At 36.8% G+C, this 14,273-nt stretch overlaps 1 protein-coding gene across 3 annotated transcripts in view; it reads right to left on the reverse strand.

Annotated features, from left to right (window-relative positions):
* Nucleotides 1–3,273: 3,273 nt before the first annotated feature.
* The window catches only part of LOC100259784 (bifunctional dethiobiotin synthetase/7,8-diamino-pelargonic acid aminotransferase, mitochondrial), a 42,805-nt gene continuing 31,805 nt past the window's right edge, over nucleotides 3,274–14,273 (reverse strand). For all 3 annotated transcript variants that reach the window (XM_002270515.4, XM_059740613.1, XM_059740612.1), the window contains 5 exons: nucleotides 14,118–14,251; nucleotides 13,901–14,032; nucleotides 12,680–12,814; nucleotides 4,435–4,547; nucleotides 3,274–3,673 (listed from right to left, as the gene is read on the reverse strand). In XM_002270515.4, the coding sequence (XP_002270551.1) occupies nucleotides 3,499–3,673; nucleotides 4,435–4,547; nucleotides 12,680–12,814; nucleotides 13,901–14,032; nucleotides 14,118–14,251 (689 nt within the window). In that variant the 3' untranslated portion in view covers nucleotides 3,274–3,498. The remainder of the gene's footprint in view (nucleotides 3,674–4,434; nucleotides 4,548–12,679; nucleotides 12,815–13,900; nucleotides 14,033–14,117; nucleotides 14,252–14,273) is intronic.

Below are 14,273 nucleotides of genomic sequence, written 5' to 3' on the forward strand. Positions count from 1 at the left end.
GCTCTTTTTATCTGGATGATGGGGTTGGTTGACTGGAGTGACTAGGAGTTTATGAGCTTTGCATGCCGTTGAATAAGAGTGTTACACGTGTTGTAAGGTTAAAGGATGTCATTAATTGGATTTTTCCTTCGTTGTGAAGCCCATTTATTAATATGCTTCATAAATGACGCCAACGTAATAAAAGAACAAAAGGTTTATTAATTAATATAAAATATATTAAGAAAAAAATAGGGTTTATTAGGTAATATTAAAAATATTAAATTTTAATATATAATTTGAGAAAAATCTACCTTCATCAACAACAACAATACAGCATAAATCATTAAACAAAAATAAAACAAATAGAATTAGAGATAATGATGGAATGAATTTTTTCGAATACTTGCCATTAAGACGAGTTTATAAATTTTTTTAATCAAATCATAATGATTTAATGCCTTTTCTTGTCTTTTTAAATATATATTTTATGTTATTTTTGTCTAAATAAAAAGTGAACTTTTAACGCTATCTAAAATTTTTAATAATACTTTTAAAATAGAGTTTTTAGCTTTTACTTGAAAATTTTAATAAAACATTTAAAAAATCAAACCTATTCTAATTCAACTTCAAATGAAAAAGTTCAACCTCAACATTAAGGTTTGTTGTGATACCTTTTTATTATTATTATTATTATTATTTAAGTTATAATTTGAAGGGGAATAAAAGTGATCATTTTCAAAAGGTTTTATTGGTATTATAAAAAAAATCATTAAATAAAAATTTATTATCTTGATGGGTTAAGAACATAATTTGTATAAAAATTTATTTTTACCTTAAAATTGTGTTTTAATTATTTCAAAAAGTTATTTTTAATATTCATCAAAAAGTCAAATATTTTAATTTTTTTATTAAAAAAAACTTAAAAAAATATCATAAGTTAAAAAATAAAATAAACACAAATCATTCAAAATCCGAAAACAAATTACCTTTAGCATTACATTAAAAAAATAAACACCACTTTAGTTTTATTTTCATTTTATTTTTTACTTACACAGTATTTGTTGAAAACGGTTTTCAAATAATAATATTTAAGGATAAAATTTTGTTTGAAAACTCAAATAAGCACTATACACCTATATATAACATAAAATTTTCAAAAAATATTCTTAAAATTTTCAATTGTTTTTAATAATACTTTGTAGAATAAATTTTTAAAATATTATTTTTAAATTGGAAAAGTATTTCCTAATAGTTGTCGTATGATGTCTCATAAACCTTTTTGTTTTTGATGTTGTGGAGTGGGGTTGGGGGCTGGGGTTTAAATTCTTAGTTGGGCCCATGCTTGTTGCTTTGTTTAGTCTTCTTGAGAATGAAGCTTCCATTGGTTTGATACGAAATCAATTTTGTTCTCTTTCATTTTTTTCTTCCCAAGAAAAGAGGATTTGACGTCAAATGGAAAAGCAATTTTCTAGTTGTAGAATGGGAAATATGTTTCCTTTTATTGAATCATTGAAAACAGTTTTCCATAATTTGTTTTGAAAATAAGATATTTTCTAAAATAACTTTAAAAAAGGAAAAATATTTTAATTTTTTTGTGTTGTATATTAATGTAAAATGCATTTATAAAGAATAAATTTGAGAATAATTAATTTTTATATTTAAAATTATAAATAGAATTTTATATTTAAAGTAATTAGAAACCATGTTTAAAAAATATTCTCAAAAACTATTTTTTAAGAATTGCAATCAAGAAAGTTATTTGCTTTGACCTTTTGTTTTTCGCTATTATTAAAAATATAAAGATAGAATTTAAAGATTAATTTCAAAATAAGATTTTAACATTTAATACGATTAAATGTAAATTAATAGTAAGATTTTTATAAGTCTTTTATTTTTATATATATTTTTTCCATTTGTTTATCTAAAAAATAAAGTTGAAATCCCACATTTTTTTACTTCATTTATTTTTTCTATTCAGATTTGATTGTACACATCAACGATGCATTCAAAAAGTATTGTTATTAAAAGTAAATGATGAAATTTACGTCATCAGATAAAGGTATAAATAACACCAAAATACAAATAGACGAGACCAAATTTTGACATAAAATAATAAAACTTAAATTATATGCGTAGGATGATGTGATTGATTTCATTTTTTGGATTGGATCAAATGGGTTCATGAGATTACAAATATTTGTCTTCCTAATCACTATACTAATCATTTAAATCCAATAGTGAGCTTGTATTGACTCCACTATTTAGATAAGTTGGGTGTCATATTGGATGGCAGCTCAAAAGTTTGAAAAAGTTGGTTAACTTATACCTTTTAGGGATATTTTGGAGTGTGTAGGCCCAAGCACTTTAAGAAAATTTTTAATTCTAATGATAACAAATTACTTAGAAAAAGACAATATTATAATTAGTAATTGTTGTAATTGATAATTAACAAAAATATTCTAAAATTGAGTCATTATTTTTTTTTTATGGGTGGGCTTGTCTTGGGCTTGAAGACATAGCAAGAATTTTTTATTTATGTTTTTTAATATTATAAATTAAAATTTTGAAATAATAATTACCACTTCTCTAATTCTATTATTCCACCATCCCAAACAAAATCAAAAGCTAAAAACAAAACAAAAAAAGGAAGACCGAAACAAAACAAAAACAAACCTATTTTTGACCCAAGCCTTGATTGAAATATCAAGAAAATAAGATGCCCAATATGAAAATTTTGTATAAATTAAAGAAAAAAGAAAAAGAAAATCAGAGTCAGAGATATGGATAAGGAGGCGGCCGCCAATTCCTAAGCTCCAACTGCAAGTGTGAGCCACAAATTTGGAGCGACCGTGTCCTCAAAGTACAAGGTTCATCTTTCCAGGGTGGCTGTGGGCAACTTTTGATGAATGATGGGTGGTGAGAAAATATAAACAATTTTATTTTATTGTTTTTTCAAAAAAAAAAAAAAATTATCCTTGAATATGGAAAATTTTGAAATGGGAATTCTTGATATACTAGTTCCTCAAATGCTAATTTCAAGAACATTTTTTGCTATTTGATGCAAGATATAACATAAAGTTTGTTTGGGAACGTTGTAAACCCATTGTTTAAAAACAATTTTTTTAAAAACAACCATATAATGCTTTTTAAAACAAAATTCTTAATTTCTTTTGTATTTTCAAATATTTTTTTTGAAATAATTTTACAGTAGTACATTATTTACTATCAGTTTTCATATTTATAGTATTGAATGAGAGACGAATACCTTTCATACAAATTCCCACAAGCCAAACATGGTAACAAAAGCAAATTACATTTTTCTTTTGGTTTCATTTTCATGAATTGAGCTACTTCGTCTCAAAGATTTGGTTCTAAATAGTCCAGCATACCTTAGTACTCTAGTAAAGAAGAAATGCCATAGCTATCCATCAGCAACCAGAGGGCTTAAAATTCTAGTGTCATTGTTAATGAATAATGGAAACAACTTCTGTAACTCACAGGGTTTTGAGGTCTGCTTAGCTAGCTAGGCTTAAACTCCTCGAGTCGACGGTAGAGTTTGATGAGAAGTTGGCTGCAGGTTTCTGGAGATGTGCAGGGGCCACACATGAGATATATGACATTGCCCAGAGGCCTCAGGTAGACACCATCTTCCCGGAGCTTCAGAAGAAGAGACCTCGCGTATAGGGATCCATACCTGCATAAAACTCAGCTAGGCTTTAGGAGGTTACTTCTTAAATCTTAGAAGCAGTGAATGTAAATATCATAGAACTAGGACTTGACTATGAAAATAAAAATGGAGATACAAATCCATTTGTGGACAATAGAGGTTAAAAAAAAAAAAAAAATCTTGAAGAGAGGTATGGCACTTATACTACCCGAATTCAAAGAGCTGGAGCATGGTTTGTGTGTAAGGACATACCCCCGAAGAAGGGCAGCAAAGCACTTACACTAACTTATGACTTGGCATGTGCCCACAAAAGAAATCTTACAAAAATGCGAAAGCAAGCAATGCCTAGACTTCCACATCTGCGATATCTTGAATTGTTTTGAATTAAGCATCACTTTCTTGGGCCACCCTACATTTTGCTACTTGCTTGGTGGATTAATTCTACAATCTGCTAATTCTACTGTCCAGACAAATATGTGAGTCATGTACAGGATGCTTAAAGAAATTGCCCTTAATGGAAACGGAAAAACAATAGACTCTCCCTTATTATTTGAAAACATTGTCTTAAAACAGTGTTTGAAAGTGAGTAGTCATGAAAATATTTCAAGAATACAACATTCAACTGTGACACAAAGGAACAGAAGTTTTCCTCTCCTCAAAATATACTATAATGAAGTGATAAACTTGAAATTGTCCAGGCAGCATTTGATACTCTTGAGTAACTATGACAATACTACAAAGAATACAACATTCAACAATGAAAAGACTAGAAGGTAATGAGATAATACCCAACATTGCTGCCTTCTGCTTGGAGTTCTAGGGCAAAAAGTGTTCCCAATGCAACCACTCTTTGTACTGCTGGATGTGATGAGATCTGGTGCACTAGTTCCGCATCCCATAACTGCAAATACAAGTAAAAGTTCACTTGAATGCTTGAGAAGAATGAATTTTTCACTATAAGCAGAAACTTTTTTTTTTTTTTTTTTTTATCAGAAACGAAAAAGATTATATTAATAAAAGAACAAATACAGAAGAGAAAAAAGAGACAAAAGAAAGAGAAAAAAACCAAGGGAAGGATAAGAGGTCCTTCCTACACAAGAACCAAGGAAAACACCCAACAATAGAAAACTAAAAACAAAAGAAAACCCAACAAACTTCAAACTCTTGAAACGCAAACCCCAATCCAATTGATTTGTAGAATGCTTAGAGGAACTCCTCTAAAAGCTTCAGTACAAGAAGCCCATAGAGAAGAGTAAAACCGAATCAAATCCCAAACCACCTCTTCCGTTCTCCCTTTATCCTCAAAGATTCTATTATTCCTTTCTTGCCACACCATCCAAATCAAAGTAAGGCAAGCAATTTGCCAAAGAATCTTGCCTCTTACTGAGTTCCCCAAGCCTTTAAAGGAAATAACCAACATATCCTCAATGCTCCTTGGAGGAACCCAAATCACACCTACTAGATTGAACAACCTGTGCCAAAGTCCAATGGTGACGGGACAATGAAGAAAAAGGTGGTCAATCGACTCACCATTTCCTTTGCAAAGAATGCACCATTGAGGACAGAGGGCTTTGTAGGGTCTTCTCAATTGCAACTTGTCATTAGTGTTTACCTTCCCATGTGCTACTAACCAAGCGAGGGCCTTAACCTTTGAAGGGACTTTTGAGCTCCATAAAAACTTGGCCGGAAGGAACATTAAAGGATTTGAATCTTTTGACAAGGTATAAAAAAAAGATTTCACTGAAAACGAGCCTGACGAAGACAAAGACCACGCTCTTGAGTCTGATGAGGAAGGGGAAAGAAGCACAGAATGAAGAAAGGACATTAATCTCTGAAGGAGATCAATTTCTGAATCCGTTAGATTGCGGCGAAAGTTAAAATTCCAAGACAATGGAAAGGAATTGCCAAGGACGTTTGAGACAGTAAGGTTTCTCACAGAAATAACTCTGTAGAGTTCAGCAAATTGAGCACACAAAGTTTGGTTTCCCCACCAAAGATCTTCCCAAAACCGAATTCTCTCCCCATTGCCCACCACTAGGTGAACAAAAGGGGAGAACTCTTGGAAAACTTGAGCAATAGCCTTCCAAGGACATCTGTGAGACCATCTAACCACCATGTTGGCGTCCCATCCATTAGGATGTGTCCCATATATACTCGCAATAACCTTATGCCAAAGACCGCTCCTTTCTCTAGGAAACCTCCAAAGCCATTTCCCTAAGAGGGCACTATTTCTCATAGAAGTCTTCCCAAAGCCCAAACCTCCCATCTCCCTTGGTCTACTGACAACCTCCCATCTGATTAGGTGATCTCTCTTCCCTTCCCCGGCCCCAGACCAAAGAAAATCCCTTTGCATCTTCTCAATCTTTGAAGCTATTTTTTTGATAGGAAACCACACTAGAACATATTGATAGAAAAGAAGTACAAAAGGAGGATGAGAAATCCTCCCTCCAAAAGAAAACTAGACAACAAGAAAAAATAACAAAGCACTAGACCGTCCCAATAGAACTATTTGAACAACACACTGATAGCCAATCAAGTTGTAGTACGTTAAGGGGGGTGCCCTTAAAACCCGCTGAACAAAACGCCCAAAGGGCCGCAAGGAAATGAATGGAATCCCAAAGATTCCTTGCATTCCTAGCCTTGTCCTCAAATATCCTAGCGTTTCTTTCACGCCACACAACCCAGATTAACGCTATACTCGCGTTTTGCCATAGAATTACCCCTCTCTTGGACTTGCCAAATCCTTTGTAATTGATGAACATCATGTCTGAAATGCTTTTCGGAGGAACCCAATCCATCTTGGCTAGCTGAAAAAGTCTGTGCCACAACCCCAACGTAACTGAGCAATGAAGGAAGAGATGATCTGCTGATTCTCCTTGTTCCATACACAACTTACATATGTCAGGGCTAATAGCTTTGTGGGGTCTCCTCAATTGTAGCAAGTCATTGGTATTCACCTTCTTATGTGCCACAAGCCAGATAAAGGCCTTAACTTTGAAAGGGACTTGAGATTTCCAAACAAACTTAATGGGGAAAAATGGAGATGAATCAAGCATTTGGGATAGGGCTGTAAAGAAAGATTTGACTGTGAACAGACCTGAAGAACATAAGGACCATGATCTCGCGTCTAAAGCGGAAGTGGATAAGTTCATACAATCTAGAGAGTGCATGAGGCGCTCTAGATCTTCTATCTCAGAATCGGTTAGATTACGGCGGAAATTAAAGTTCCATGTGAAAGGGCGAGACGAACCAAGGATTGAAGATATTAGAATCAATCTTTGAAGCTATAAATACAGGGATTTTGAAGAGGGAAAGGAAGTAGCTAGGGATGTGAGACAGACAAGACTGAATTAGAGTAATCCTCCCTCCCAAAGACAAATAGGCCTTTTTCCACCCATCCAACCTCCTCGAAATTCTCTCAACCACTGGATCCCAAAATCCTATTGTCTTTGAGTTCCCTCCTAAAGGAAGGCCTAAATAAGACAAAGGCCACTCTGACACTCTGCACTCCAAAACCAAAGCCAAACTAGACAACATTTCCTGCCTAGTGTTAATACCTGAAATGGTGCTTTTTTCTAAGTTGATTTTTAAACCAGATACTTGCCCAAAAACCAAAAGATAATCTTAAGGTTTTGAAGAAGATCCAAAGAGGCTTTAGAGAAAAATATGGTATCATCAGCAAACTGTAACAAGGACACTCTAGTCCTATCCCTACCCACAAGGAAACCCTCAGTTATCCCAGTTTCCTCAGCTCTAATCATCAACCTACTTAGAACATCTGCTACTAGAGTAAAAAGGAAAGGAGAAAGAGGATCTCCCTGTCTCAATCCTCTAGAGGCCTTAACCCAACCCTTTGCATTCCCATTAACTAGGATAGCAAAACTAGAAGAAGATAAACAACCCCTCATCCAAGATCTCCATTTCTGGCTGAACCCCTTCCTTTGAAGCACATGATCTAAAAAGCCCCACTCCACATGATCATAGGCCTTCTCAAAATCAATTTTGAAAACTACCCCTTCCTCTCCTGACCTTCTTTTCTCATCCACCACTTCATTGGCTATCAATACAGCATCCAATATTTGTCTCCCTTCCACAAAGGCTCCTTGCGAGCCAAAGATTGTTTCATGAAGAACTTTGCGTAAACGCCCTGATAAGACCTTAGCAATAATCTTATATAAACCTGTAACCAAACTAATAGGTCTATAATCTGAGATTTTGAAAGTTTGGCTTTTCTTAGGCACCATAGCAATGAAAGTCGCATTTGTGCTTTGATTTATTACCCCTTTAGTGTGGAACTCAAAAAACACCCTCATGAGATCCTCTTTTATCACATCCCAACACTCTTGATAAATTGCTAAGGTAAAGCCATCAGGGCCAGGGGCCTTTTCCTTATTCAATTGGAAAACTGCCATTCGAACCTCCTCTTCCGAAAACGGCCTATCCAACCAAATTGCACTCTCTTCAGAAATAGGGGCCCAATCAATCCCTTCAATCTTCCAAGAATCACCTTCAGGTTTGGAATAAAGATTCCCAAAGAAATTTACAATCTCCTCAGAAATAACCTCAATGTTATTTAAAGTCTCCCCCCTCTCAGAAATCAGAGACTTTATAAACTTCCTGCTTCTTCTTCCAGTGGCCACTCTGTGAAAAAACTTAGAGTTGCAATCCCCTTCTTTAATCCACTTAACCTTAGATTTTTGTCTCCATTGTACCTCTTCCTTCAATAACAAATCCTCTAACTCCTTCCTTCTTAAGATCCTTTCCGAAACCAGCTCAAGATTTAAATTCCCTTCTTGTTCAATTCTATCAATTCTGCCTAAGTCCGTAAGAATATGCTTTTTCCTCTCTCTTAAATCTCCAAAGACCCTTGTATTCCACTCTTTCAACTTTGATTTAATAAACTTTAGTTTCCTCATAAATTTGTGACCCTCCCAACCTTCAACCGTACACTCTTGCCACCAATCTCTAAACTTCTCTTTAAACTCAGGATGGAGCAACCACATATTCTCAAACCTAAAAGGAGTCGGCCCCCACATAAAAGGATTAGTTTCCAAGCAAATTGGGCTATGGTCAGAGGTCCATCTAGGAAGGGCCTCTTGAATATTTTGAGAGAAAAAAGAATCCCACTCAGAAGAGAACAAAAACCTATCTAACCTCTTGCAAATAGGATCGACTTGCATGTTTGACCATGTAAAAGCCGCATTCCTAAGAGGGGGGTCCAACAAACCACTTTCCCTTATAAACTCGTCAAAGCGCCTCATGTTGACTGTTAGCCTAGAATCACCCATCTTCTCAGATATCCTCCTGATCACATTAAAATCCCCTCCTACACACCACCTTGGGAAAGTCAGACCATGTAGATCTTGAAGCTCCAACCAAAAGTCCTCCCTCCACACTGCCTTATTCGGGCCATACACTGAGGTTAACCAAAAAGACTCTTCCTCATCAGAGTTCAATTTTACAGTAACAGAGAAGGATCCTAACACCTTCTCTGAACAATTGAACTTAACTGAATCCCACAAGATCACAATCCCCCCCGATGCCCCACAAGCAGGAAGAGCAACCCAATCCAGACTTTTACCTTTCCAAATACTACTCACTAACCTCCTATCCCAAATTTCACGCTTTGTTTCCTGAAGCATCACCACATCTGGGTTTTGAGTACTTAAAAACCTTCTCACAGTCCTCCTTTTCTTCCTAGAACCTAAACCTCTTGTATTCCAGCTTAAAATCTTCATGAGAACAATCACAACCCAACACAACCCGCACCCAGGACTAATCCTCTCCTCGAGTTCCAGAATCCTTTTTCTTCTTTCTTCTGGAATAAACCTTGTCCGCAGAGAGAGGATTCCTGTTCTCTCCTTCCACACCTTTCCCATTATCCCTGACAATTCTAACCCTCAAACTCTCCAGAACCGACTGAACCTTGACCATCTTCCGAGGCGTAAGCCCCTCAACCTGAAAACCTTCCAGTGGGAGAGTGGAAGGTTCTTGCACTGGGAACGAAGCCTCACCTAAGACACCACGCACCTCAAGGTTGCTAAGAGTTTCCCTAAGGAAAGGTCGGTCTTTAGATTTTTGGTTAGAGGTTTCTAGGGGTACCACCACACCGTTCGAACAGGACGCACCACCACGATGGTTATCATACACCACAGGAGAGATAGAAACAGACCCACGCTGAAAAGCGTGGCTTGACTCCAACGGATACGAAGAAGAAGAGTGAACACAAAAAGGATGAACCAAAGAAACCGAGGTTTCGGGAATAAGATTTGGCTCAAAAGCCCCAGACAGAGGAAGATCTCGCTCAGAAACAGCTGAGATAGGATTACGCACCTCATTGCTCAATTTGCATTGCAAAATCCCCTCTTCTCCCTCTGTCTTGCCGGTGGAAACTTTGGATGTTTCCAAACCAGTGGAGAAATCGCTCTTTCTGGAGTGAGATTTGCCCCGAGAAATGTCTCAATTTGTCTCCATTGAGCCACCTCCTTCAAAGCTACGCTTCGGGGAAGAAGACGCCTCGTCAAATCTCGGCGGCCCACTTCTTGCTCTGCGCCTCACGGAGACTGGAGATCCCTTCGTCTTTGACGACACTTGAGGAAGACCTTCCGACGCTTTATTCTTTGCAGAGAGCCCTGGTCTTTGGAGCTTTGAAGACGAAGAAACAGCTGGGCCACCATTTGAAGATCCTTTATGGGCTGGACCCGCTATTGGCCCAAAATCCTTCGCCCCAACTTGGGCCCAACCAGAACGGGCTTCAAGGACGTCTGGTGTTGGCCCGAAATTGCTTCCCGCCATTGGGCCCAACACCCATCTTCCCTTTCCTTTCTCCCCCTTAGCCGATTTTGAATCTGAAGAGCTAAAATGGAGACGATAACGGGGCATCCATCTTTGGCAGTCACTGGTCCTATCAATAGCTCATAGCCCCTCAACCATCTGTGGCTTCTACAAGACGCAACCCCCGGCTGACCTCAGCTCGTCCTTGCTGCGACTCGACTCAGGCTTTATAGAGTCTCCTCCGTCGTCTTCTCCGTCATCTTCTCCGGTGACTGTAACTGCAACCGTGTATGTCTGATCTCCATCTTCTACCTCTAATAGCGCTGGAAGCACGACCTTTGGAAGCATTTCCACCCGCAATGTTACTTTCGACAAATCAACAAACTTCAAGGAGTTTCTTGCCACCTTCGTTACCCTCCCCCACTGCTGCAAAACGTGACTCAACTGCACCTCATCCCACAGGTGGAAAGGGAGACCTCTTAGTTCCAGCCACCCCCGTCTAAATTTTCCCCTAACCACTGAGTTCTCTTCTGGCGACCATCTCCTCAGAGCAAAAACCTCTCCTCTCACTGTGAAACTACCTCTTTCTTGAAACCACTGAGCTTTCCTTGCATTTTCCACAAAAAAACACCCTTTGTAAGCAGAAATGGGTGTTACAGATACCATTCCTTTCATCCCCACCCTTCTCGCTATAGCTTTTCCAACCTCACACCAGTCTCGTATTTCTCCTTTGCCTTCACAAACCACCGCTCTTGCCCATTTTCCAACTGGCATCCCTGCACCATTCCTTGTTCCTTTCTCTGCAACCACCTCAGCGTAGGTCCTCTCACCTCTGTACATTCCTTTGCTCTCTTGAAGCTTGTTTTGCGTCTCCTGCGATTCTCTCCCAACTTGAACAGAGATCTCTTGGACTGAAGCAATCACCTTCCTGAGGTTTTCCCACCCACAACCATTAACACCTCTTGGAATAACTAAGACCAAAGGTTTTCTCTTTGCACTGTATTCTGTAATTTTCATATAACACCCTCTGCTATTAAAACATATCTCCATCATATGAGTCCTGGTCTTGCCCCTCATTTTTCGAATGTAACCCCTCGAATCCTCCAACTCCACAGCTTTCTCTAACTGCTCCACTAGCCAACCCGTCTCCTCCTCTCCAAAATCTAAAGAAACCACAAAACCTCGACTTCTCTCTGTTATTGAAAGCCATTTTCCTCCATTGTAATCTTCAGACTTCACCTGGAAAATCTTTCTCTCCACTACAACCGACTGATTTCGAATCATCTTCCTACCTAATAATATTCTAGACCAGAAGGGACAGCACTTCAGTATGGACTAGATTTGCTAAATGAAACTGGCATGTTAATAGTAAACCCAGCTGACTATAAGCAGAAACTTCAGACACCATAATTTTGTCTCCCCATAGAATGCTTGTTAAAATCGTGAATAATTGCATTATGCATTATTAATCCTAAGAGACAAATCAAATTTTAACTAGATGATTCATATCCTGGGCTGGAATTCTTATGTTTTCCTCTAGGTCTTAAGGTTAAGATTGAATCCTGAATCATATATTAAAATTTCAGTTTAAAACAAGTATAGATGTTTATAGAGAAAAAGCTTTCTTCTTCTTCCTTTTTCTTTCAACAATGGGGAAGTGATAGTATAGGAAGCATCACATTATCATGCACATCAATTATATAATTATTGCCTAACCAATTTGAATTTTGAGGCTGGTACTGATTAGGGCATAAGCCTTGGATCTTTTATTGGATATCAGAAACCAATGCATATATGGAAAATGAAGTGGCATTAGTACAAAAAAAGGATATAGCAGACAAGTTGGATACGTGGCTTGAGTAAAGACATAAGCTTAACTGATGTGGTAAGCCACATCCAAGGGAACAATATCATAATAAAGATTAAAGAATAATTGCCTGATTTGCATGTTAAGGAGTTTTTGCTGCAAACTTAAGAGTATTATCTCATTGAATATCTTTTTTAGGTTGGATTCTGTGCAAATGATCCTCTTTGTTTATTTTCAACCATGCAAGATCCACATGCACGATGAATAAACTATACCCCTCAAATGTCTGACATTCAGACAACTGAATTCACCATCTGTAGATTGTATCAACATGACATAAGATCGTCGCCTGGAATATCTGCTAATAATAGATAGCATCTGCCAGAAATACCAGCAAAACACAAATCCAGAAAAAAAAGGAAATAAAAGCGAAGCAATACACTTTCACAAACCTCTCTAAGTAGCCTTCCTTCAGAAGTAATATTAGAATTTGTCTGAGGATCCTTGAACCATTTTATGGATTTAACAGCAGCAGTACACCCCATCGCATGTGCAGTGTAGGAGTGTCCATGCAAAAGTGCCTTGAGCTGTAGCCAGGGCAAAAGTAGATCAGAAACTATAGTTCCAAGTCCGTGTGTATGAACTCCAAGATAGGAACACCAAAAAAATGTTTTTCTCACCTTTGAAAGAACTTAGGAGAAAATTTAAAAAGGGAATATAAAAGAAGGAAAAGAACTAAGCGACTTGGCTAGTGAAATTTCCAAATAAAAAGAAATTCATTCAATAACAAAAATAATTCAAGCTTATCGACTGTAATAGGGAAGAGAAAAATCAACTTAGTGTTGACATTTCAGACATTAAAAGAAATTGATGGTTTTCATCTTTAAAAAAATTGGATGCATCAAAACATTTTGAAAGAACCAGATTTGCCATTGGAGTTTAAAAAGGGAAAATGATTAAGCTTGAAATCTAAAACTCCTAAACCATGAAACTAGCTCTGTAGCTGGTGAAAATTACATTCCCATATGTAAATTGATGCTACTCATGTTAGCATTAAAGGAAATATGGAACAAATATGCATGGTTAAGAAGCTTCCTCCCCAGGCACAAAGAAGTGCTTGAATTTAGACAAAAATTTCCTGTAATTGCAATCAGAACTTTACAAACTAAAAATACACTTGAATTTGCCCAATTACTGCAATCCAACTTTAATCATGCTGCAATCTACTTGAAAACTTGACTGCATATAACGAAATCAAATTGTTCAAGATCATAAGTATCAAAGGTACTTGTGCATGATTCAACATTATCTACATTAGAAAGCCAGCTTTTAATAAGAGAAACAAAACAAAAATTCAAACATGCATTCGTGGTTGTCTCTGCTGAAAAAGGAAAAATTCAAGACTTGATGCATAAATTGATATTTTTAAATGTTCAAGCATATATTATTGAACCACCTACTCGGTAAATCTATTTTTTTCATCAAGCATATATTATTGAACCACCTACTCTGTAAATCTATTTTTTCATCTTTGAGTTTAGCATGAAATGCAATTAACAAAATTATCATCGAATGTGGCAGCCAAGGGGTTATAATCCCACCAGTCATCAAGTCAATTTCCTTAGTTATATCAAATGCCTCTCAACTCTATGCAACCAACTACATTAGATTACCTTTGAGTCTCCAGCAAATGCATTAAAAACAGCATCTGTTGCCAATGTGGCAGCCAGTGGTATAATTCCACCAGTCATCAGCTTCGCAAAGCAGGCTATATCTGGTTGACAGCATAGTAACTCTGATGCAGACTATAAAGAAAAATTAAATTCCAATCAAATAATTGAGCAAAAGAATGAGAAAGAAATGCAATTATGAATATTATAGGCAACCAACCTCTGCACCCAGACGCCAGAACCCTGTAAAAACCTCATCAAAGATAACAGGAATTTTTCGGCTTCGACACTCATTCACAAGTACTCTTTGAAAAAGTGGATCAATCATATGCATTCCACCAGAACCATGTACAACTGAAAAACAGAAACATTATTG

The sequence above is a fragment of the Vitis vinifera genome, chromosome 11 (assembly GCF_030704535.1).
Source record: "Vitis vinifera cultivar Pinot Noir 40024 chromosome 11, ASM3070453v1".
Taxonomy (NCBI): Eukaryota; Viridiplantae; Streptophyta; class Magnoliopsida; order Vitales; family Vitaceae; genus Vitis; species Vitis vinifera.